At 62.1% G+C, this 22,211-nt stretch overlaps 3 protein-coding genes across 7 annotated transcripts; 2 read left to right on the top strand and 1 right to left on the bottom strand.

The window, feature by feature from the left end:
• Positions 1-251: 251 nt before the first annotated feature.
• NDOR1 (NADPH dependent diflavin oxidoreductase 1) lies at positions 252-8,632 on the bottom strand. Of its 5 annotated transcripts, none has more exons than XM_072960571.1 (15): positions 8,401-8,632; positions 7,986-8,014; positions 4,219-4,316; positions 3,452-3,625; positions 3,173-3,271; positions 3,008-3,097; positions 2,699-2,908; positions 2,298-2,419; positions 1,962-2,182; positions 1,760-1,867; positions 1,448-1,562; positions 1,224-1,370; positions 1,006-1,124; positions 832-926; positions 252-747 (listed from the first exon to the last, which is right to left on the bottom strand). In XM_072960571.1, the coding sequence occupies exons 4-15, from the start codon at positions 3,568-3,570 to the stop codon at positions 603-605; spliced, it is 1,590 nt and encodes a 529-aa protein (XP_072816672.1). In that variant the 5' UTR covers positions 3,571-3,625; positions 4,219-4,316; positions 7,986-8,014; positions 8,401-8,632; the 3' UTR covers positions 252-602. The 5 variants fall into 5 exon arrangements, with proteins under 5 accessions (XP_072816672.1, XP_072816674.1, XP_006218280.3 ...); XM_072960573.1 differs by having other exon boundaries at positions 3,484-3,625; XM_006218218.4 differs by lacking the exon at positions 3,452-3,625 and having other exon boundaries at positions 7,986-8,063.
• A 37-nt stretch (positions 8,633-8,669) lies between these two features.
• On the top strand, positions 8,670-10,210 carry TMEM203 (transmembrane protein 203). The gene has a single exon (XM_015251170.3). The coding sequence runs from the start codon at positions 8,915-8,917 to the stop codon at positions 9,323-9,325; it is 411 nt and encodes a 136-aa protein (XP_015106656.1). The 5' UTR covers positions 8,670-8,914; the 3' UTR covers positions 9,326-10,210.
• Positions 10,211-12,491: 2,281 nt separating this feature from the next.
• TPRN (taperin) lies at positions 12,492-21,167 on the top strand. The gene is made up of 4 exons (XM_072960569.1): positions 12,492-14,474; positions 20,074-20,323; positions 20,419-20,525; positions 20,629-21,167. Exons 1-4 carry the CDS (start codon positions 12,537-12,539, stop codon positions 20,689-20,691), a joined length of 2,358 nt encoding a protein of 785 aa, XP_072816670.1. The 5' UTR covers positions 12,492-12,536; the 3' UTR covers positions 20,692-21,167.
• Positions 21,168-22,211: the final 1,044 nt, after the last annotated feature.

Below are 22,211 nucleotides of genomic sequence, written 5' to 3'. Positions count from 1 at the left end.
TCTGTTTTGGGGCCAGTGGATTGGAGCACCCTGGCCTGGTGCCTCAGGCCTCCCACTGCTTGGCTGCAGGGGCCAGAGCGGAGCCTGTATAAGGTGGGCAAACAGCTGGACCCCAGCGCATCAGAATCAAGCACCAAAGTGCCTGGCTGAGCGGCAGTATACTTGTGCCCACCCTGGGTGGGCTATTCCCATGCAGTGAGCTGTGGGCCCACCTCCCACCTAAGGACCCTGACAACACCAGGAGGAGCAGGTGGGAAGCAGCCACCCAGAGGCCATCGTTTATTGTGGGGTCTGTCCTGGAACAGGGCGACGAAGGGTGTGCTGCCGGGGGCCTCCTCCGGCCGCTCAGGTCCTAAGCTCTGGGTGGGGTGGTGCAGCCCAGGGAGCCAACCTGACCAGGACCCAGGAACCCTGGAAGGAGGGGAGGGGCAGACTTGGAGCCATGGTGTAGGGGTAGGCTGGGTGGTGGACAGGTAGCAGGGTCAGGGTGAGGGTGGGAGCTGAGTCAGCTGTGCAGAAGAGCTGACAGTCCTCCGGCTGGGATCAGACGGGGCCCCCCTGAGACCACTGGCGGGAGTAGCCACGGCCAGCAGGACGACCCCTCAGGCCCACGTCTCCATCTGGAAACGCAGTGTCCGCTGGAGCCGGGCCAGGTAGGCAGCCGCGTCAGGGCCAGAGAGTCCGCCCTCCTCCTGGATGATGGACATCAGGGCGTCTGACACATCAGCCGGCATGTACTTGGCGTTGCTGGAGGGACAGGCAGGATAGGGCTCAGTGTGACCGGGTCCCGGGAGGACAGATTCCCACCCACAACCCACAGCCAGGACTCACCCAGCCAGGTAGAAGTGGGCCCCCTGGCGGTCCAGTAGCTCCCACACCAGCGGCCCCAACTCCCGGAGCCGGTGCTGTACGTACACCTTCTGCTCCTGTGGGGCAGGGGGTGGGGAAGTGAGTCTGTGATCCTCCTGCGACCCCTCCCCCCGCCCCCACCCCCTACACCCCAACCTGCTCCCGGGAGAAGGCTGTGACAAGAGTCAGGCAGCCCTGCTTCTCCAGCTCCTTCCACTCAGCCTCCCAGTAGAAGTCTTGGTCCCGCCGGCGGCAGCCAAAAAACAAGATGTTTTCTGGGGAAGCATGGGACGGGGTTGAGGGGGCCCTCGAGCCTGGATTTGGGTCCTCAGGGCTCAGCCGGGCCTCCTCCCCACCCTAGATTGTGCGCTCACCAGTCTGACCCCGGGCCACACGCTCCTGGATGGCAGCTCGGAAGGGGGCCACACCAGTGCCTGGCCCTACCATGATCACAGGTATGTCTGGCATCTGCGGAAACGTCAGGCCTCCAGGCTGCACCCACAGGGGCACCCGGACAGGTCCTATTGGGGGAGGGAGGTGGCATGAAGAGCTTGGAGGCGCAGGGCCCAGCCCCAGACCTGCAGAGAGCTAGGGTCACCTTGCCCAGGGTCCAGGGATGCCAGCCAGGAGGAGCAGAGGCCCCGGCGGGGCTCCTTGAGGCATGTCTGGTACTGCACCACGGCCACGAGGATCTGCAGCCTCGAGGGGTGAGCCTGAGGGAGGGGACAGTGGGTGCCCTGCCCCACTGGGCTCCCCCTGCCTGCTGCCCTGGCTTCAGGCTCCAGGCACTTCACTCAGGCAGGGTCCCAGGGAGATACTGAGGGTTGTGGGCAGCTCACTGCCTGCACGCCGGGCCCTGCCGCCCAACAGGGATGCCCCAGCCCCAGCTCCCCGGAGGCCAGCTCCTCACCAACTGAGAGGAGGCAACAGAGAAGGCCCGTGGCCGGATTGGGGGGATGAGGTCCAACAGGTAGTCTGGGGGGATGGCGCCAGCCGTGTGTGGGAAGTCGCACAGCACCTGGGCAGAGACAGCCTCAGGAGGGCTGTGGCCAACATGGCTGCACGCAGCTGTGGCCCAGAGCCCAGGCCCGCCCACCAGCCCCTGTACACACCTCGAGGATGGTCCTGCGGGGCCGGGTGCAGTAGCTGTGCAGCTCCTCGTGGCCTTGGGCAGAGCTGAACTCTAGCAGCTTCTCCCGCTCCCGCTCGTGGGGGGACAGACAGGCCAGGAGCTCAAAGAAGGAGCGGCGGGGCACGCTGGTAATGTCCAGGTACTGGGACACGAGGCACCGCACGGAGCAGGGCTGGGGCAGCTGCTTGGGGCAGGGGACATCTGCAGCAGGGAACGGAGGCCGTGGGGGCCAGGGACACGGGTGAAGGAAACAAGGTGGGCAGGGGACATGGGGGAAGGCAGAGAGGGGGCAAGGGTGGCGGCGGCTGGGGCTCACCTGGCTCCTGGGGCTGCAGTGTGAAGTGCTGGTCAGGTTCCAGGCCCAGCACCTGGCAGAACTGCCGGATGTGGCTGGCCGCGTTCTCAGGTTGGATCAGCACCACGTCACCGGCCGCAAAGCTGTATGGGAGAGCAGCCAGAGGGCGTGGGAAGGACACCGAGGGCTGGGGGAGGGCCTGCTTGTGGGAGGAGGGTGCTGAGAGCTCTGGGGAAACTGCAGAGGAGGGAAGCAAGTGTTGGGGGGGGCGGGATGACGATGGGGGGTCCTCCCACCCCTGGCCTCTGTCTCCCCTCTCTGCCCTGCTGAGTACCTGCTTTGGGAGAGGACCTGCTGAACCCCAGACCACGGTCCCCCTTGCCTTGGCTGTGCCCTCCACAGGCCCCAGGACAGACCCTCACCTGAGCCCAGAGCCTGCGACGTCGAACTCGATCAGCCGAACATCCTGGAAGTGCGAGGGCCCTGTGACCCTCCGGTTGGTGACCATGGGTGCCAGGACGGGCTGTAGCTCTGAAGGGGGTCCCTGAGGGTCTGTCCTGGCCACACGCAGCTCCTCAGAGCAGGTCCTGGGGGCCTCCTGAAGGAACTGCAGGGTGAACTTGGAGGGCCAGCTGTGAGGAGGGCGGACACCGGTCAGACCTGGAGGAGCGGCCCCTTGGGAGCCCGAGGCCAGGCCCAGCTTGCGGCGCGGACCCACGGCTCACACTTACGGGACCCCAGGTGGGTCGAGGGGCACAGGCTGGGGCCCCAGCACCTTCTCCCACAGGTTGTGCAGCCAGGGGTCGATGGTGGCGTCCGGCCTGCAGAAAGCACGGGCACGCCAGTCCGGGGACCCTGTTCACGGCGGGTCTGGGGGAGGGCGTGCCCGCACTCACCCCAGCTCATGCTGGTCATCGCCTAGGCAGACCGGCAAGAGGGCGCTGCCTCCGAGCTGCAGCAGCCGTCGGTACAGTTTCTTGGCCACAAAGTTAAACCTATGGCGAGATGGAGGACGGTGCTGGCCTGGGCGCCCGGCTGGGGCGGAAGGGAAGTGCCTAGCTGGCTGCACGTGGAGGGGGGTCCTATGTCCTCCTGGGGTCACTCCCTGAATGACAGCTGCTCCTAGGGACACTGTCAGCAAGAGAGCCTCCTACCCCTCCCGTGGGTGCACGCACCAGCGGGGACGATGGATGTTTCCATTACGCACAGAACAGAGTTCCAAAACGCCCCACAGGCGAGGGTCAGGATGCCACCCATTTTCTGTCTCGTTCATCTTGGTGCCCTCAGGCCTCATGCTGCGCCTGCCCCCTCCCTCAGTCTGCGCTTGGGAGACTTAATGCCCCGAGAACCTGTGAACACAGAGTCCTCAGAATTTCTCCGGGAAATAACGCACGATACGATCTCTGCTTAGGACACAGGCGTGTCGTGAAAACGTTAAAAGGAAAAAAGAAAAACAAAGGCGGGCAGTCATGTGGCCATGCCCAGGGAACTGGGTTGGGGGCTTCCAGGACCTGGGGTCTCTAGTGCCCACTGCCTGTTCACACATCACTGTGTGTTCTCTGTGCCCTCTGTGAGCCCAAGGATCTCAGGAAAGGCTTTTATAAAAGAAGGGGGAGAGCCAGGTGGGCCTTTGTTGCCCTCAGTCACATACTGACAGGTAACACTGGCTGAGATCCTGGACGTCCCGTCCTGACATCACCTCCTGCCCTGGAAGGTATGGCCCAAAGCCAGGCCCCCTCACTGCTGCCCCGCCAGCTTCCTGTGTGTGCCACAGGGCCTCTGGCCGTGGAGGAGGTGCCCACCAGGGAGTGTCTGTGGGACTAGGACACGTGGCCAGGGTCACATCCCAAAATCTAGGGGGAGCCCTGGGGGTGCCAGGACACCTTGTCCCTGAGCCTGAGCACAGGCCCCGCTGGCCAGCAGCCGGCCTGCCCCCACTCACCTGGCATAAGAGGAGTCCCCGAGGCCCAGGACGGCGAAGTCCATGTGGCAGAGGGAGGCCGCCGGCAGGCTCCTCCGGAAGATGAACCTCCAGAAGTTCTAGAGCCAGAAGAGACCATGTTCCAGGCTGGCTCTGTGCCGCCAGGGCCCAGGTGGGGAGAGGGGCTGCCTCCTGGACCATCCCAGGGCACCGCTCTCCTGCTCCTGAGCAGCTTTGTCATTAAACAGGACTTTTTTTTATTCTATCACAGTGGAAAGAAACTTGGAAAAAGGCAGAAGTTGGCAAAGGAGAAGCGAGCTGCCCCAGAGCCACCAGCACAGAGCTGGGCTGCCCATTTTATAGATGGAGAAGGCTACCATCAGGCTACTCTGGACGTGCTCCCCAACCCCAGGGCTCCCGCCTGACCCGGGTGCTGGCTGAGGTCCACACCTGTCCCCTCTCCCAGGGAACCCCCACCTCCATGTGTCTAGCCATCCCAGGGGACCTGACACCAGACCCCCCGAGGTCCAAGCCCTCTCCTTCCCTGACCATAGGGTCATGCACTGGGCGGCCCCTGCTGCAGCACGTCTCATTCCGCACCCTGCCCTGGCCTCCCTGAGGGCCTACAGAGGCTCTTCTGAAACACAGCTCCCCTTCACCTTTGGCCTGTGGGCATCTGAGCCCTGAGACGCTGCCCCCTACATTCGGTCCCGACTTCGCCTCATAGCCCACCTCCCTTAGGCCTCCTGCCTCACTGGACAGTGGCCCGGTCGGCACAACTCCGGCCACCGGCCCTTGACTGCACCCTGGGCTCCTCAAGACCTTGCTGCACAGGCCACTGCTGGGGACGACGCCCACTCTGCCTCCCGAGACTCCCTGCTCACTCCTGCTGAGACCCTGTTTCCTGAGGGTTGCAGAGCCCCTCCAGGACGCCTCCTGAGATGGGATCTTATGTCTGAAGATGCCTGGACCCTCCCTGCACACTGACCGGCAGACTGCTGGGCACACGTTAGGCTGAAGTCATCTTCCTCAAGAACCCAAGGTTTGCTCCAAGCTGGTCCAGATGGGTGGTGCTGCTAAGAAGCCAGTATCCCTCTGTGCCCTGCTCTGTCCTCCACCAGCCACCTGGGCACTCTCTGTCCCCAACAGCTGAAGCCCACATTCGACGTGCGTCACTGGGAGCTCTGCTCACGGCAGGCCCTTCCTGGGCACACGGCGGGCTCTCAGGCTGCAGACCCCTGTCCTTCAGTTTTGCTACTTTCCTTGATAATTCTCTCCCTGCTCCTCTTCCTGTTTTCAGGCTATGGAAGGGTCCTGGAACTCTGGTATCATGTTTCTTGTTTCCTCCCTTTTTGTTACACTTTCTGGGAGAATTTCTCAACATCATCTTCTGATCTGTTATTTTAAATGGTGTTTCCTCTGCTCCAACTCATCCAAGTCTTGTGTTTTTATCCCAAGACCTCTCTCCCTTCACACGTGGACTCCTGGCTACTCTGCCTCCGCTCCTCTGGGTTCTGCTGTGTCTCTTGGTCTCTGTCTTTCCCAGGGGTCTTTCCTTGAAGAGTGTGTGGTGGTTCTTTGTGGCCTTTCTGCTGAAGAAGCTGAAGGGAGACTCCACGTTCGGACCTGTCACCACTGAGTTTCATGGCTGGGAGATGGGGCAGGGCTCTGGCTGCCTGGGAGGGCACGCCTGGCCGGTGTTCTGAGGGCCACGACAAGGAGGCTGGGGGCTTCCTGTTCAGTGTGTACCCAGTCCGAGCCTGGCTTTCAGCAGGAGCTGTGCCCCTAAGCCCCTGGTCTGCAGCCTCTTGAAGGAGCCTCCGATCCAGCTGTGTGGGAGAGGGCCCCCACCCTGATCACCTCCATGGGGGTCCAGCCCCACACTCTACCCTGCTTTAGCCACCCTCGACCGGGGTGACTGTCACTACCTTTGTGCTGTTGGCTTCTGATGTCAAGTCTGCACCTCTGCCCTGACTGCCCAGCCCGCTGACCTGATGGAGGTCTTCACACCCCACCTGCCCCGATGCCCTGCGTCCTGGGCATCTACCATCCTCCTGCCTGTGATCTCCCCAGACTTACCTCCTCTCCTGTCCCTCTTCCTGTCTATAGAGACCCCTCCTGCCTGTGCAGGGTCTCCCACCTCATCCCAACTCTGGTTCCATTCATTTATCTGCTTCCCTTCCCCTAACCACCACTTAAACCTACCTGAGTTCCTCTGTCTCATAAATACCTTCTATTTAACCCCCTAGCCCCATTCGCAGCCAGTACCTTTTTTGAACTGTTTAATGTGTACATGTTCTTCAAAGCTTCTCTTCTGAGGTCACAGTTCCTTTTGCTAATAAACCCCACCAAGCCTCTCAGGACATGTCTTACTTTGTTCCCATCCTCTCGAAACAGTCACCTCTCTGCCCTTGACCTTGGAGATGGTGTGCTTCCCCTTCCTACTGGCCGGCCGCTTTCCTCCCTTCAGGGCTTTCCCCGCCTTCCACGCCCTGAGTGGTTAGGATGGCCTGTCCTGGGGGAGGGAGGAGCTTCCTTTGTCACACCTCTGCATTTTGGTCACTGCAACATCTCCCTCCACCCAGGATCCTCACCGGAGCTCCAGACCCACACTGTGCATCTCCACCTGGACCACTTCTAGGCACCTCACCCTCCGTACTCTCTTATTTCTGTGCACAGAACTACCCCCCAACCCCAGTACCTGAGCCCAAATTCTTGTCTTGAATCCACCTCCTTTCTCAGCTCATAGATGGGATTCCATGTCCTAGCAATTCTACCGTCTCCTTCTTCTTCTTTTTTTCTCTTTTAATTGAAGTGTAGTCAGTTACAGCGTGTCAATTTCTGGCGGCAATTCTACTTTCTTATTGTCTCTGGAATGTGTCCGCTTTTCTCTACTCTGCCACAATCCTGGCTCGCAACGCCAGCCTCTTGACTGCATTGTGCACTCCCCTGGTGTTGCTCTTGCTCTCCTACAGCCTGTTCCCCCACTGCAGACAAATGCTGATTCTTCTAGAACTTACAAACATGACTGTGTCACTCCATGGATTCTGGGGGCCTTCCTTTCAAGTCCATCTGCCTCGCTGTGGCGGCAGGGCTCCTTGGGATGGGGCCTGACTTCCTGCCTCTCTTCTCCCCTCCAGTCTCAATTCACTCCTTGGCTCGACCATCCTCAATGACTTTCTGTTCTTCCCAGAGGCTGCTCCCTCTTTCCTGGTCCCTGGCAAGCCCCCACTTACCCTTCAGGACTTAGCCTACACTCCTTTCCTCCAGAAAGCTCTCCCTGAAGCCCCAGATTGGGCTAGACAGCCCTTATTAATGCTCCCCTAACACATAGCACTTTCCCCAGCAGCAAGTATTTCCTGGCATTGTAACTGCCTGTTAAACTCTTGCTTTTGCTACATTTTGGGCTCCACAAGGATAGTTATGTGATTACTGGGTTCATAGTTGGATTCCTAGCACTAGATTATGCTTAAAACACAGTATGTGCTCAAAAGATGGTCAAAGAATTGAAGAATGTCCCCTAAAGGTCAAACAGTTTTGAAATACACACAAGACCCATACCAGATTTATATACAGGCCTGGAGAAAATAGGAAAGCTTAAAATGGTGGCCTGGGAAGAGTTTATTAGGGAGGACAACCAGGGCCCCCAGCTCCACCCAAAGATATCCTCCCAAATCCACAGTTAATGTGCAGCAGCCACAGGAGGGCATCTGTTTATTGTGCTTCCTAGGCAATGAAAATGGGGATCTGAGCTCCCGAGAGAGATAGCCACCTCAGGTCAGCCTTACCTTCATGTTGTCAGGGGGGTCTCCTTGGCCTGTAGTTGCACAAACAAATATCACCAGGGGCTCATTAATCAGATTCACCTCAACAGAAAAACACACATGTAAGGCCTCAGGCTGTAACGGCCAGGCATCCCCCCAGCAACCTGGCTCCCTCCTTCACATAGGGTGACGGGGCAAAGGGACTCCGTGCACACCCGCGAGCGCCGGGATGCCTTCTCTCTTTCAGGCTCCACCCGCCTACCTTGCCCCCTCCTCCATGTGCTACGCTGTCCGCTGTTCCCACCTTCCCCGTCCCCTAAATCTGCCGTAATGGAAGGGCCTGCTCTCAGACAAAACGCGGCTCCCTTGGGTGGAGGACTTTAAGGGCCGGCGGCCCGGGTCTGCTCGGTCTCCCCTCCGAGGCCCAGGGAGCCCTCACCACCGGGTAGGAGTCCAGGGCCTGCACCCGGCAGCCGAGCCGCCGGCGCCGAGCCTCGCGGCCCAGCCTCTCCGATACATCCTGGGCTGTGCCTGTCTGGCTGCCGAAGAGCACCAGAAGTCGCGGGCTCGGCATCGAGGCTCGCCCCAGAGAGCCCTGCATTCAGGGACCCTCCCAGCAAGCAGCCCCACAGGCCCCGGCGGTCGGCCCCGGCTCCGACTTCCGACTTCCGACTTCCGGCGTCGACCGGAAGTGACGCCTTTGGGCCGCGCCCGGCGGGGCATGGCGTCCGAACGAGGCGGGCATCCGCTGGCGGCCAGTGCTGGGTCCCGGGCCGGGGCCGGGGGATCGGGGGCGCGCCGGGGCCGAGGGCCGGGGCAAGCGAGGTCGCTCGCTGCCTCTCGCACGCCGCGGCGGCGACGGCGGCAGGTGCCAGTGAGGCCCGTGGGGAGTGGAGGCGCAGCCCGGCGGGTGGGACGCTCGGCCGGGCCCTGGCCCGCGCTCAACCGGCGCGATGCTTTTCTCGCTCCGGGAGCTGGTGCAGTGGCTGGGCTTCGCTACCTTCGAGATCTTTGTGCACCTGCTGGCCCTGTTGGTGTTCTCCGTGCTGCTGGCCCTGCGTGTGGACGGCCTGGCTCCCGGCCTCTCCTGGTGGAACGTGTTCGTGCCCTTCTTCGCTGCTGACGGGCTCAGTACCTACTTCACTACTATCGTCTCCGTGCGCCTCTTCCAGGACGGAGAGAAGCGTCTGGCCGTGCTCCGCCTTTTCTGGGTCCTCACGGTTCTTAGCCTCAAGTTTGTCTTCGAGATGTTGTTGTGCCAGAAGCTGGTGGAGCAGACTCGGGAGCTCTGGTTCGGCCTGATCACTTCTCCGGTTTTCATTCTCCTACAGCTGCTCATGATCCGCGCCTGCCGGGTCAACTAGCCTCGCAGAGGACATGCTGGACCCCAACCTGAGGACCCACTTCTGCCGCATCAGAGAAGTCTGGGTCTGAAAGCCAGCTTGTGTCCTGCTGAGTGCCCAGTTTTCTCTATACAAATCATATCTCAAATTGTTTCCTCAGCAGGGCTAAAAAGAGCAGCCTTGATCTTTAAAATGTATTCTCTCTTATTTCATGCTTTGAATAGCTAATCCTGAATTGAGATCCTAAGAAGGGCCCCAGGCCAGACAGTCCTGAACTCATCTGACAGTTGGAAACTGCATACAAGTAAAATGTCCTGATGGACTCTTGAGTATTTTCATGGATCCTGGGAAAATACCCCCATGCAAAGGCTGCAAAGCTGGCCCCGGGGGGTCCTCTGGCCAGCAGCACTGACCTGAGAGCTAACTAACCCTATCCCTTCAGACAAGACTTCCTTAGATGCTTGAGCTCTAAAAAGTTGTAAACCAGCTTGTGTCTTCTCCTCTGTGCTACTGGGGAGGAGGGCCCTTTCTTCATTCCAACCCAGGCAGACAGGAATATGTTGAATAAGCATGACTGGGACCCTATCTGGAGAACTGTCGCTGGAGAAAAGAACTTGTTTTCATGGTGCTGCTCGGCTTCCTGTCCCAGCAGTTTGCAGTATCGCGACTTTCCACCACCTTGTGGCCGGCGCTGTTAGTGCACCTGAGACAGATGTAGGCCTCCTTAAGGGACCAGAGAGGAACAGGTGCTCTGATGCTCACAGGACTTGAGACCTACAAATGAGAAGTTTGCAAATGACTTCAGCCCACGTTAGTCAGCCTGAGGTCTTTGGTCTGATGCCAGGCAGGTGCCAAATGAGAACATTTGCTGAGATAAAAATAAAATAAGAGAATGTTTTGCTGAAATGCGTAGTGTTTGCCTGACCTCTTGAGGGTGAAACACAATGAATGCTGAGATGCCCCCTGCTGTGTGGTGGCGCTGGTTACAGAGCTGAGGTTGTAAGGAGGGCTGGAACTTGGCTAGAGTTTCATGGGCAGATGGGGGTCAGTTCCCCCAGAGAATCCCGGCTTCCTGCCTGCGGAGCCAGGGTGATGACAACACGGGGGAGGCCTGTGTTGAGAACCTGCCAAGTAGTTTGTGTGATATTGGAATCTTGGTTCTTAGCAGTGTGGTCTTTGTGGGCCTTGCTGATCTGCAGAGCAGGGGTCAGCAAACTGTGGCCAAGTGCCTGTTTTTGTACTGCCCATCAGCTAACGAAGATGTTTACATTTTCCAAGGTTTGTAAAAGCAAAGAAGAATCTGACAGTGACCCAGGGGCTGCGGTGCACAGGGCCTCAGTCTCAGCGCTGTTTAACAGTGACTCGGGGCCTGGTGCACAAGGTCATCTGACAGCCACCTGGGGCCTGGTGCACAGGGCCTCTTAGTCTCGGCGCTGCCTGCCTTTTAGGTTGGATCGTTCTTTGTTGGGGGAGGGGGAGGAGGGGTGCTGTCCTGAGCACTGTGGAAGGTTTAGTGTCATCCCTGGCCTCCACTCACTAGATGCCAGTAGTACCCCTCACTTATGACAGCCCAAAATCTCCAGATGTTGCCAGGTCTCCTGGAGGAAGACCGTCCCAGGTAAGAACCACTGGGCTAAAATATTTGCTGTCTGGCCCTTTACAGAACAAGCTTGTGGACCCTAATTCTAGCGAAGCAGCTTTGTGACCCTTTTCCTGGGATGGTTGCCGCGTGGCATGGAGACCACCGAGATGCCTGAGCTGGAGACTAGTCTGGTTTGTCCCCCTGCTAAGAGAATGTCTCCTACCCAGGATTGGCATAATGTGTCAAAACCAGATACAAGCTGACCATTGGGAGTGGGTTTCCTTCTAATATTTTTAGGTTGTGTGTTTCGTCGTTCCCTCATTTTATTGTGGTGGCTCAGAATTAGGTAATCCTGTCGGCATAGCGTGAGGAGCATTAGAAGGACTTAGCTCCCTCTGGAAAGGTGATTTGAGGAGAGTCCTGAAGGAACACTTGAAAGGTTGAAACCCAGTTTCTCTTCTCCAGCTTAACAGACAGGGCTGTTAAAGTAGTGGTAGCTGTAGGCTGCTGTGGGAGCCACCAACTGAGAAGCGCATGCCAGGTTGAGACCAGCCCCTGGGCTCTGCAGAGCCCCATGGGCTCGTGGAGCCTAGTCCCTGAAAGGGGAGGGGCATGAGAGGCTGTAGTGTCATTGCTGAACAGTTGCTGACTGTAGGGCAGGTAACAACTGTGCTCGAAGAATTTCCCTTCTCTCCTTGTGTCCAACAAACCTGAAAGAATGTGGTGGGCACTGTGCAGCCCTCCACGGGAAGTAAGCTTCCTTATGGCAAGCGAGCAGAGCAGCTGTGCCCTCAGGGTCAGTGGCACTCCTGCCGGCCTTGGGATGGGGGCGATTCAACAGATGAAGAAGGAGTAACATGGAAAGGCAAAACAGGGTGCAATACACGCCCTGGCTTTTGTGGCTCTGTCTGCATTGGAGAGCTGTGGCCCTGCTTGTGGCCCTTCCTCTGTACCTACTCACAGCTTCTGCACTGCGGTCCGTGTTTGGTGGGCCCTGGATGACAAAGTGTGGGCAGAGCTCACTTGTCTGAGCAAGAGTGGATTCTGGGGGTTGGGCAAAGGCTAGGGACTCCTGAGAAATTTCTCAGCGCTGGGTACGGCTCCCGCATTTGGCATCTCCGTAAGTCCGTTAGGGGACTGAGGACCGCGGACCGCAGGTGGGCAGTCCCTCGACCGAGAGGGACCAACACCAGGAGGCGGCAGGCCTGTGTGTGCAGCCGGTGCACTGCCTACGGGAGCGGGACAGCCTTCTGGTCCTAGGATGGCCCTTCCTCCACCTAGCTTTCTGGAGAGGGGTAATAGGCGGGCTGAGTGCTGGCACGAAAAGGAAGGACTGAGCCCGGTCAACGGCACCCGCCAGCAGGTGTCCAGGGTTGTAGGTCCGCCGGCCGGTCAGGGCCCGCCTCCTCCGGGCACCGCCCCGCGGCAGCGGCGGGCCGAAGGAGCAGAGGCGGAAGTGGGGGCCTCCGAAGAGCGCTGTGAGGCGTAGGGGGCGTGTCCAATGGGGCCTCCCCAATGGGGGCCTGCTCCGGCGACGGGCGCTGTCCAGTGAGGTCTGCGGGAAGATGGGGTCGGGAGCACTCTCCAATCAGCACCGCCGGCCATCCTACCCTGCCGTAGGTGGGGCCTCCGGGTGCGGGGCGGGTCTGAATGGGCCTCTTCCAATGGGCTGAGGCCAGAGGGGCGTGGCCGGGGCGCGAAGGCCGGCGGCGGGCGGTGGCCGCAGTTCCCGGTGCGCGCTGGCTCTGGCAGCCGCTCGGCAGCATGGCTGGTTTGGGGCGGCCAGGCCCGGGGTCCCGCACCGCGATGCCTGCCTGGAAACGGGAGATCCTGGAGCGGAAGCGGGCCAAGCTGGCCGCCTTGGGTGGAGGCGCGGCGCTGGGCGCCGAAGCTGGCGAGGCGGAGCCCACGGGGCCTGCCGCCGAGAAGCTGGTGCTGGCGGAGAGCTTGGGCCCGCTGCGCGAGAACCCGTTCATGCGGCTCGAGTCGGAGCGGCGGCGAGGGGCGCGGCGCGGCGGCAGCGCGGGCGCGGCGGGGCCGGGGGTGCGGCCGGCTGAGCAGCTGCTGGAGCTGTATCGCCTCGTGCCGGGCGTGCGCACCATCCGCGCGGACAACATCCTCATCATCGAGTCGGCTCCCGGCTTCCCGCCGGCGCCGGCACCCGCGTCCGGCCCGGATCCGAGCCCCAGCCCGGCCGCCCGCATCCGCGCCGCCGAGGTACTTGTGTACGAGGCACCGCCGCCTCCCGGCCGCGTGAGCCGCCTGCTCCAGAAGTTCGACCCGCCGGTGGTACCGCGCCGTCGCGGGAGCCCGGAGACCGGGCGCCCCGCGCCTCCGCCCTCCCCTGGCCCCGCCGTCCCGCGCGTGGGCGAGCGCGCCTCCTGCTTGGAGCCCGAGGTCCGCGTCGCAGGTCCTGGCCCCGGGCCCCGGCGCAGCGACTTCCTGCACAAGACCAGCAGCAACTCCTTCACTGTTCATCCTCGAGGTCTGAACCGCAGCGCGGGCACTCGCCCGCTCCCCAACGGGCCCGCATCCTTGGAGTCCCGGGCCGGCGCTGCCAACGTTCTCGCGGGATCCGCGCCTGGGACGGGCGAGTGGAAGCCAAAGGTGGAGTCCGAGGAGGCCCCCGCCCACCCGTCCCCCAGTCCCGGGACCCCCAGTGCCACTCCAGCCGCGCCCCCGGCCTTGCTCACGCCCAGCCCTGCCAGTGCCACTCCCAGCCAGCGCCAGTGGGTCTCCTCGGCCACCAGCGCCAACGACTCCTTCGAGATACGGCCGGCCTCCAAGCCAGACGCGGACACGATCCCCACTGGGGACATCCAGGCCCGGGCCCTGGCCAGCCTTCGCATGAATTCCCGAAACTCCTTCGTGTTCATCCCCAAGTGCAAGGCTTCCGGAGCCCACCCTGGGGAAGGGAGGCAGTCTGTGGGGTCTCCAGAAGGAGAGCTTGGCTGGGCCTCCCAGCAGGAGCGTGAGGCCCAGCAGGTGCCTGGAGAGGATGGTGTACTTGTCTGTGAGAGGAGCCCCTTGGAGGCTGAGGAAGGGGGATGCCCCAGGCCAGCCAGTGCCCTTGTGGACCCGGCTGTTAGGTGGCAGAGGCCATCCTCACCACCCCTGTCCCCACTGGCCGCCACTGAAGCTGAGCCTACCCAGGGCTTCAGGATTCCCGGCTTGGCCAAGAATGGTGGGGAGCCTGGGAGGCCAGGGCTGCCGGTCACCTTCATTGACGAGGTAGACTCGGAGGACGAGTTCCCCCAAGAAGCCAAACTGCCCTGCTCCGGGGCTGGTGGGCCTCCCCAGTACCACCCACAACCCACCAGGCCTGAGCAGTCCACTTTGCTCCAGCACCGAGGGAGCAACACGTTCACGGTGGTGCCCAAGAGGAAGCCAGCGGCCCGGCAGGCCAGTGGGGAGGCCAGGCCTAGGGAGGCTGAGGAGGAGGGGCCAGGCAGACTTTCGGAGCCACCTGCTGCCCTGGGGACAGCACTGAAGAAGCGTTACCCCACCGTGCACGAGATCGAGGTGATTGGCGGCTACCTGGCCCTGCAGAAGTCCTGCCTCACCAAGGCTGGCTCCTCAAGAAAGAAGGTCAGTGTGGGGCAGAGTCACCAGCAGGGAGGGGGCGAGGTGATGGGTCACAGAGTTGTGAGTGTAGCATGTACCTTGTTTCCAGGACACCTAGCCTGGGTGTGGTATAGCCTCTGTGTGGACAGAGGGGAGCTGGGGCTGGTGGCTATGCAGGCTCCAGGGGAGGCTGAGTTGGCAGGGAATCTCTGGTCTGGATTCCAGTGGAACCCTAATGACCCTGGGCCCATGGGGACACCTTGCCTGCTCTGTACCTTGAGAGGCTGGTGGAGAGAGTCAGTCAAGCCAGTGCCAGGTCTGCCTGTTGGTTCCTGAGGCGCTGTCTGGAATTGGCTGGGCAGGCCTGTCCCGTCGTTGGTCCAGCTGTTGGCCCCGCCCTCATGTGGCTTTGAGGGGGTAGCCTGGCATGTTCTTCAGGAGTCTTGGTCTATACGAGTAGCAGGTGCCAGGATGGAAGGGGAAAGGGGCAGGAGACCTTTGATTTGGGTGGGGTCAGATTCCTACCTCCCTCTCAGCCTAGAGGCACAGCACTGGGAGCCGCTCAGAATGGCTCTCAGCTCCCAGAGGCATAGTGGCCCAGAGCTTAGCAGGACTGGCCTCTTGGAGGTGTTTATCCCACTCCTGGTGTGTGCCAGGCCTGTCTGAGCCTGGGTGTGATGCTGGGCTGCGCTGAAGACACTCCCCTCATTGAGGGGAGAGACTTTAAGCCAGAGAGAGCCCCAGGTGCAGGGCCAGGAGCCCTCTTGGAGCCTCACTCTCCCAGCAGGGCTGCCTGGTGGCCTGGAACCCTCTGGGCATGAGGAAGCGTTCCTCAGATTCTTCCTAGTCACTCTAGCAGCTAGTTCCTCAGTCTGGCCCTGGGGCAGATTCCAAGGCCATCCCCACATGACTCCAGTCAGCAGGCGCACTGGGCAGATGCACCTTCCCCTGGAGCCAAGATGGTGCCTGGCCGGCTTCTCCTGTGGCTGCCCACACCTAGGCCAACTTTGTCCCCAGCCTGTTTCCTTGGAGCAGTGGGGGTGATGTGCCCTGTGTCACCAGAGCCCCCTACCTGCTGTTCTGCTGTCGCTGTCTACTAACACGTGCCACCTCCTTCCTCTGCTTCCTTTTGACTTTCTGCCTCAGAGTTGGCCTTGGCCCTTCCCTCTCTCCCTGTATCACCTGCCCCTTCTTGGGTGAGGGCCTTGGCCCTCCTGCCAGCTCCATCTGCCCCATCGGGCATCCACGCTCATCGCCCACAGTGCTTCCGGTGGCCCCGCCCCCACCGTCCTGCGTGCCTAACCTTGCCTCACCCTCTAGGCAGTGCTGTGGTCAGCCAGCAGCCATGGTCACCAGCCCCACCCCCTGTCCTCTCCACCTTGCCTGCTCCTCCTTCTGCTTCCTGACCCTTGACCGTGGATGCTCTGGGAGGCCGTCCTTTCCCACGTTGGCCTCGGGCAGTGGAGGTGATAGTGCTCCCTGCTTTGTAGATGAGGCTGTGGGGTCCGGAGGAGGTCATGGAGCTTGGGGGGCAGGAACCAAGTGCAGCTGTTCGAGGCCCTGTCCTCACCCGGCTGCCCTTATCCTGTGAGCCCAGCTGCTTTCTGGGACTGGAGGGCTGCAGCCTTAAGCCTGGTCATTCTCTTCCCAGCTGGGGTCAGAGCTATGGGGGTCACTTGTGGCTAAGTTGGGGTTAAAAGGGCAGGGCAGGGTCCTGATGGTGGTTGGGGCAGGAAGACATGATAGGAAGAAGCAGGCCGGGCTCCAGTCTCCATGCCAGCCTGTGTGGTCGGGGGTCCAGATGGATGAGGCCTGGCATGGCCAGGCGGCCTGGCTAGGGCCCTGCCAGAGCATTGTGAGCTGCTAGGGGTGATTTTCTGCCTGGGCACGCACCAGCTGCCCTGCCCAGGAAGAGCCTGAACACCTGTTGGGTGCGATGGAGGCGTGCGGCTGCCCAGCCATTCAGGGTGACCTTGGGCTGCCCTTGGGCTCTGCCCATTCCCTGTTGTCCCACTCGCCTGCTGCTCCTCCAGGCCTCGGGCTGAGGGTCTTCATCCTCACCCAGGCCACCCCTGCCAGCCTGTGATTTGGATCGCCATCCTGTTCCTCCAGGCCCACACTCCAGGGACGTGGTGGCCTGGAGGCCAGCAGGACCTCAGGGGCCACCCAGGACAGTGGTGGGAGGCGCTGGTGCCTTTTCCCAGGGGCAGGTGGGGTGCAGCTCTCTAGGGGTGGGGCCTGCCCCTAGAATGGCACCTCAGTGGAGGGCGCAGTGATCTCACCTGGCCTTGGAGGGCTGCCGCCCTGCCCTGGGTGGTAGGGGCGCCCAGCCAGCCAGGCACACATCCCCACTTAGTTATCTCTTGGCAGAATCGCAACAGCCCTATCTCCCTACCTGGATGCCCGAGCTGGCTGCTGCAAGGCACTGCCGCCGCGCCCCCTCTTGCCCCTGCCCCTCACTGTCCCAGTGGGCGGGGCCGTCCCACAGCCCTCCACACCTGCCTCCTGTGGGGCTGGCGCTGTGGGCGTCTCCCCTCTGTGAGGTGCCGGCTGGCCGGGCTCCTGCCTGTCTGGCAGCTCCTTCCCCTCCTGTCTGCCCTCCTCACCCTCTTCCCTGCTGGTCCTCTGCCGAGCCCAAGCAGGCCACGTCCCCAAGGCTTGAGCCTCAACACTGAGCCATTATCCTCGCCTGCGGTGTAACAGCCACCCCCACGCAGACCACTCTGGTCCTCAGACCTCCCCTCAGCCCATGCTGCTGCCCTCAGGGTCTGCTCCGCACCTGCTCTTCCCCGGGATGCTGCGGCCCCTCCTGCGTGCAGCTGCATCTCCTCTCTGTTCTCCTTTTTCACCCTCTCCGCTCCCCAGCCTCTTCCTGCAGGCCACCCCACAGTGGTCTTTCTAGAGCCCCAGGACCACCGGAGCCAGCCTGGGACTTCTGCCACTCAGCTTCCCCACCAGCGGGGGTCTGCCCTGGGCTGGGGGCTGCCCTCGACCCCAGGCATCCCACCTGGTGGCTGTGAGAGCTTTGCAGGGACTGCTTGGGGTGGTCCCGCGGGCCCCTGAGCTCAGGCTGAGTGGGGGATGGGAGCAGGCTGGGGAGTGCAGGGTGGGGCGGATGTTCAGCCCAGCCTGGGGCTGGTGGAGCCCAGCTCCCAGCCCAGAGTCCAGGGTGGACGCCCTTCAGTAACCCAAGCTGGGCGTGCATAGGCAGGGTGGGGTGAGGGAACAAAGGGTGCTCTTCCCGTGAGAGGCAGGAAGTAGGCCTAGCCAGGACCCACCTGCTGGCTGCACCTTGCAGCGGGCAAAGTCCCTAGGAGCTGAGTGACCAGGTGTGTACAGGTGCCAGCTCCTGGCCACGCCCCCTCCCATTCTGTCTGCCTGGGGTCTGGAGGCTGGGCCCCCCCCCCGCCCACAGCATGAGTCATGGGATGTCCTGTGACCCACAGACTTGCACTCAGAGGAGGGAGACCTGTGAGCCTGGCCGGGCAGACTCATTCGAGGAGCCTGGAGATGGAAGGGGAGGTGGGACGTGACCTGGGCCCCGGGCCCCAGCTGGGTGCAGACTGGCCTGTGAGCACTGCCCTGTCCCTGCCTGGCCAGGCTGTGCCAGGCTCGGTGCCTGTCCTCACCCAGCCCCCTCGCCTCCCTGCTAGGCGCTGGTCACGTGGACTAATGAGGGCATGTTAATCCAGCTAGGGCCTGGCAGCTGGCCCTACCCTCCTCTTCAGTGGCGGGGGATGGGCCTAGGGGACTCCAGGTCGTCAGGGACAATGCCGCATGCCCAGGAGCACCGTTCCCTGTGGGGACTTGGGGCACGGGGGCATCCCTGTGCTAGTGGCCCCATCCTGCCTTGGCTCCTCCTGGGGTCTCTGTCCCTGCGTCCCAGAGGTCCAGGGTCCTAGGGGCCAGGTGACTCCATCCCTGGGCTGGCTGGCAGCAGGTGGGCTGCTGCGAGCTCTGGTGATCACCCATGCCAGGCCTCTGCCCTGCTTGGCCTCCTGTGGCGGCAGCTGGAGGTTCGGGTAGGGCCCGCTTTAGGGCAGGGCAAGGTGAGGGGCAGCACACCTTTGAGAGAGAGGAGCGAACGTCTCAATCCTGGCTTTGCCCACCTTGGTGGTGGTCTGCCAGTCTGCTCAGGTCCCTGACTGCCCATCTGTGCAGATGGCCAGGTCAAGGGGAGCTGTGGCTGTGCTAGCGGCTTGCGCGGTTGGTGTCCTTGTGGGAGCTGTGCTGAGACTGGGTGGTCCAGGAGCGCAGTGGGCCCTGGAGGTGCCCACGGCAGTGTGGGGCTGTGTGCACACGTGTGGCTGTGGGGAGAGTGTGGCGGCATGGCAGGAGCGTGTGCCCTTGTTTCTGGATGCTGGCTCTACGGAGCCGGGCATCCCGCTCCTGGCCGGCCCGCCGTGTGTCCCCTGGGGCCAGGGCCCTTCTGCCGCCCAGGGCTGCGAGCCCAGCCCTCCTGCAAGGCCCCTGCCCGTCCTGCTGTCCCTGGGCCCCCAGATTCTTTGCCTGAGGGCCTGGCTCCTGCCTCTGGCTCCTTCCAGGGGAAGAGGAGGAACTTGAGCTGGCTGCCGGTGTCCTGTGCCCTGGAGTTTAATATTTCGAGCTCCACCGGGGCTGCTCCCATCTGCTACAGGCGGGCAGCTCTCATGTTCATTACCGACCCGCGGGGCCTGGCTGAGCCCTTCTGAGCAGACCGCGAGGGGCGAGTGGCTCTGGTGGGGAGCCCAGTCCCGGGGCGCCAAGGGCGAGGATCCTGACCCTCAGAGCCTGTGGTCCCCCTGCCGGTGCCTGTTCCCACTGCCCCTCAGAACCAGCAGCCCAGTCTGGGCTCCGAGGCCACGGAGAAGGGGAGGATTTGCCCGGGTATGAAATTCTGGAGCCTGTAGGGTGGGCAGTGTGGATGTGGGCCACATGGGCAGCTCGGGTGGGAGGAAAGGGTCACTGGTGCAGCCCCGAGCTTCCTCTGACTCAGGCTGTAAAATGTGGTGACAGCACATGGTGACCGCCTGGCTTCAGCACTTCTCTGGGCCCTTGGGGTCCTGGCTCTGACTCTGCTGGGCCCTTGCCCAGCAGCAGCGGTCCGTGTGGCGGGCAGGCTCGTCCAGGTGCCCGGCTAGCTGGGATATGAACTTGGCCCTGGAGAGAAGCCCCTGCCAACAAGAGAAGCTTCTGGAAGCTAAGGCTGTGGGCTCCGCTGGAGATATAGGCCTCCCGCAAAGATAGGGGCTCCCAAGTGCAGCCTCACCTGGACCCTGCTTCCCTGAGAAGGCAGACCTCCAATCCTGGGAGTGGCCTTTCTGGAAACCCCAAGGCTTTGGGCTCCTGGTGTTGGCTGGGGTCTGCTCCTTGGGAGGGGTGGGCCACTCAGGGTGATGTGATCCTGGGGTTGGAGACGGGGAGGGGTGGCCCTGGGCCTGCACACTCTGTCATCTCTGGTGAGGGGCAGCCCCCCACCTCTTACAACCTCTGAAGGGCTGATGGTGGGTTCTGCTCCTGCTCTGGTCTGACACCCCCCACTGCACGCTTTGTGGGTCGGGGTCACCGCACCCGGCTCTGTCCGGCTGGAAGAGCCCTGGGGGCCGGGCAGCAGGGCCTTGGCTGATGTGCCTCCTGCCCCTAGATGAAGATCTCCTTCAACGACAAGAGTCTACAGACCACATTTGAGTATCCCCCAGAGAGCTCCCTGCAGGAGGAGGAGGGAGAGGCTGAGAAGGAGAGCGAGGAGGAGGAGCAGGAGGAGGAGGAGGACGAGGAGGAGGGGTCCGGCTCAGATGGGGCTGAGGAGCAGCCCTTCGTGCTCTTCCTGCCTCGAGCCTCGTTTGTGAACAGCGCAGGGCCTGAGAGCCCTCGGCCGCCAAACGGCAGCTCAGGTGAGTGCCCACCTGTTGGGATGGGCGGCTCTGTGGGAGCCTGGGCCACATGTCCACGCATCCACACATCCACCCATGTGCCACTTGGCCTGCAGGCCTGTCCAGCTACACTCCAAAACACTCCATGGCCTTCAGCAAGTGGCAGGAGCAGACGCTGGAGCAGGCTCCGAGTGAGATGGAGCCACCGTCCAAAGAGGTCATGGTGAGCAGGGCGGGGCAGGCAGATGCCCAGGGCGGGGGTGGAGGGGGGGGTCTTTAAAGTCTGGACGAGCCCCTTTGGCTGCCTCTGTGCCTTTCTCTTTCAGCTCACCCCTGCCAGCCAGAACGACCTCTCGGACTTCCGAAGCGAGCCAGCCCTCTATTTCTGACCCCGGCCCTACCAGGATGGGCAAGGCTGAGCCCCAGGGGTGGGGCCCTGGGAGTTGGGCAGTGCCTGAGAGCACCACACTCATTCTGCACCCGCCCTCCCCCACCACCCTGACCTGCCAGGCCCTGCCTTCCCAGCTCCCACTCTCTCTTCCTGAGGTCTCAACCAGGCTAGTAGTCAGGACTTGAGCCTTAGGAACCTGGCACAGCTTCTTCCTATGGGGCTGTCTGGGTCTCGTTCCCTGACCCTCGTTTGGGGACACTGCCTGTGAAGGAGGGATGGGGTCCTGCTAGACACCGTGCCCAGTGGCTGTCAGGTGTGTCCAGGGTGGGGGGCTGACCCGGCTGCCTGTCCTCTGTAGGACTGCAAGGCCCCAGCCCACACCCCCAGCATGAGCCACTCCGCTTCTGGTGAACGGGAAGTCTTCCCGCCTCTGCTGATGGACTCAATAAACAGCACTGGACGAGGCTGCCTCCACCTTCCCTGCATGTTCTTCAGGTTGAGAAGGGGGAGCAGGAGTGGGGTCTGCTGGGCAACATGGAGGCACTGGCAGTGGGGAGGAGGCCACCCACACGGTGTGATGGAAGCCTAGCTTGCACTTCTGTGCCCAGGGGAGCCTGCCCCCGGCAGCTCGCAGCCCTAGTAGTCCAGGCTCTCCCCACCCCCATGGCCCTAGATGTCCTGCTTCCCTTCCCAGCCACCCGCTTGGCCGGAATAGGGACCTCATTGTGCCTGCCCTGTGAGCATCCCCAGGCTCTGGGGCTCCCCTTGTCCCCTATAGGTGGAGCTGTGGTTGGGCCTGGAACTGCATGTACAGGGGCCTAGGCTCTAGGTAACAGGGATGGGAGTGCAGGCCAAGAGCCTGGGAGTGGATCGAGAAGGTGGGCAGAGCCTCTGGGATCTTGCCTCCGGGATCAGAAGGTTCCCTTGCCCACAGGAGCCTGTGGGAAGGCTGTAGCAGGCAGACCACTCCCCTGGGGTTGTACTAGCCTGGAAATCTGATGAATTTGGAGAGGTGACAAGACAGAGCTGCCTGCTAGGGACCTGGTGCCTGGCTGGGCTGGCTGCGTCTGGAGACGTTCTCAGCTGCCTGTGCAGAGCCAGGCTGCTTACAATCTGAGCATTGGATACAGGTCTTTTCCTCTTGGAGAGTCAGGCCCATGGGAGATGCCACCTGGCCAGGCTTGGGAGGGAGCACATTTTCCTGGGAGGGATGGGCCCAGGTTTCTCCAGACCCTCTCAGCCAATACATACTTCCCAATCCGCCTGGCCCAGCTCCTGCACCACCCAGACCATGGTGGTAGGAACCCCGTGGGTGCCAACAGGTCAAGACAGATGGACCGAGAAGTGACTCAGGATGGGGGGCTGAGCCCCAGGCTGCCTGGGAGGCAGGCACAACCGGGGAGGCTGCTGTGCTGTCTCGCAGAGTCGAGTCTGGAATCACAGAGCTGGGGAGCAGCCCTTGTTGGAGGACTTGAACCCAGGAAGAGCCTCTCCCTGAGCCAGGCTTCCTGCAGGACA

Source organism: Vicugna pacos, chromosome 4 (genome assembly GCF_048564905.1).
Source record: "Vicugna pacos chromosome 4, VicPac4, whole genome shotgun sequence".
Lineage (NCBI taxonomy): Eukaryota > Metazoa > Chordata > Mammalia > Artiodactyla > Camelidae > Vicugna > Vicugna pacos.
The sequence above is the reverse complement of the archived record's forward strand: the minus strand, read 5'-3'. Positions and strand labels throughout refer to the sequence as shown.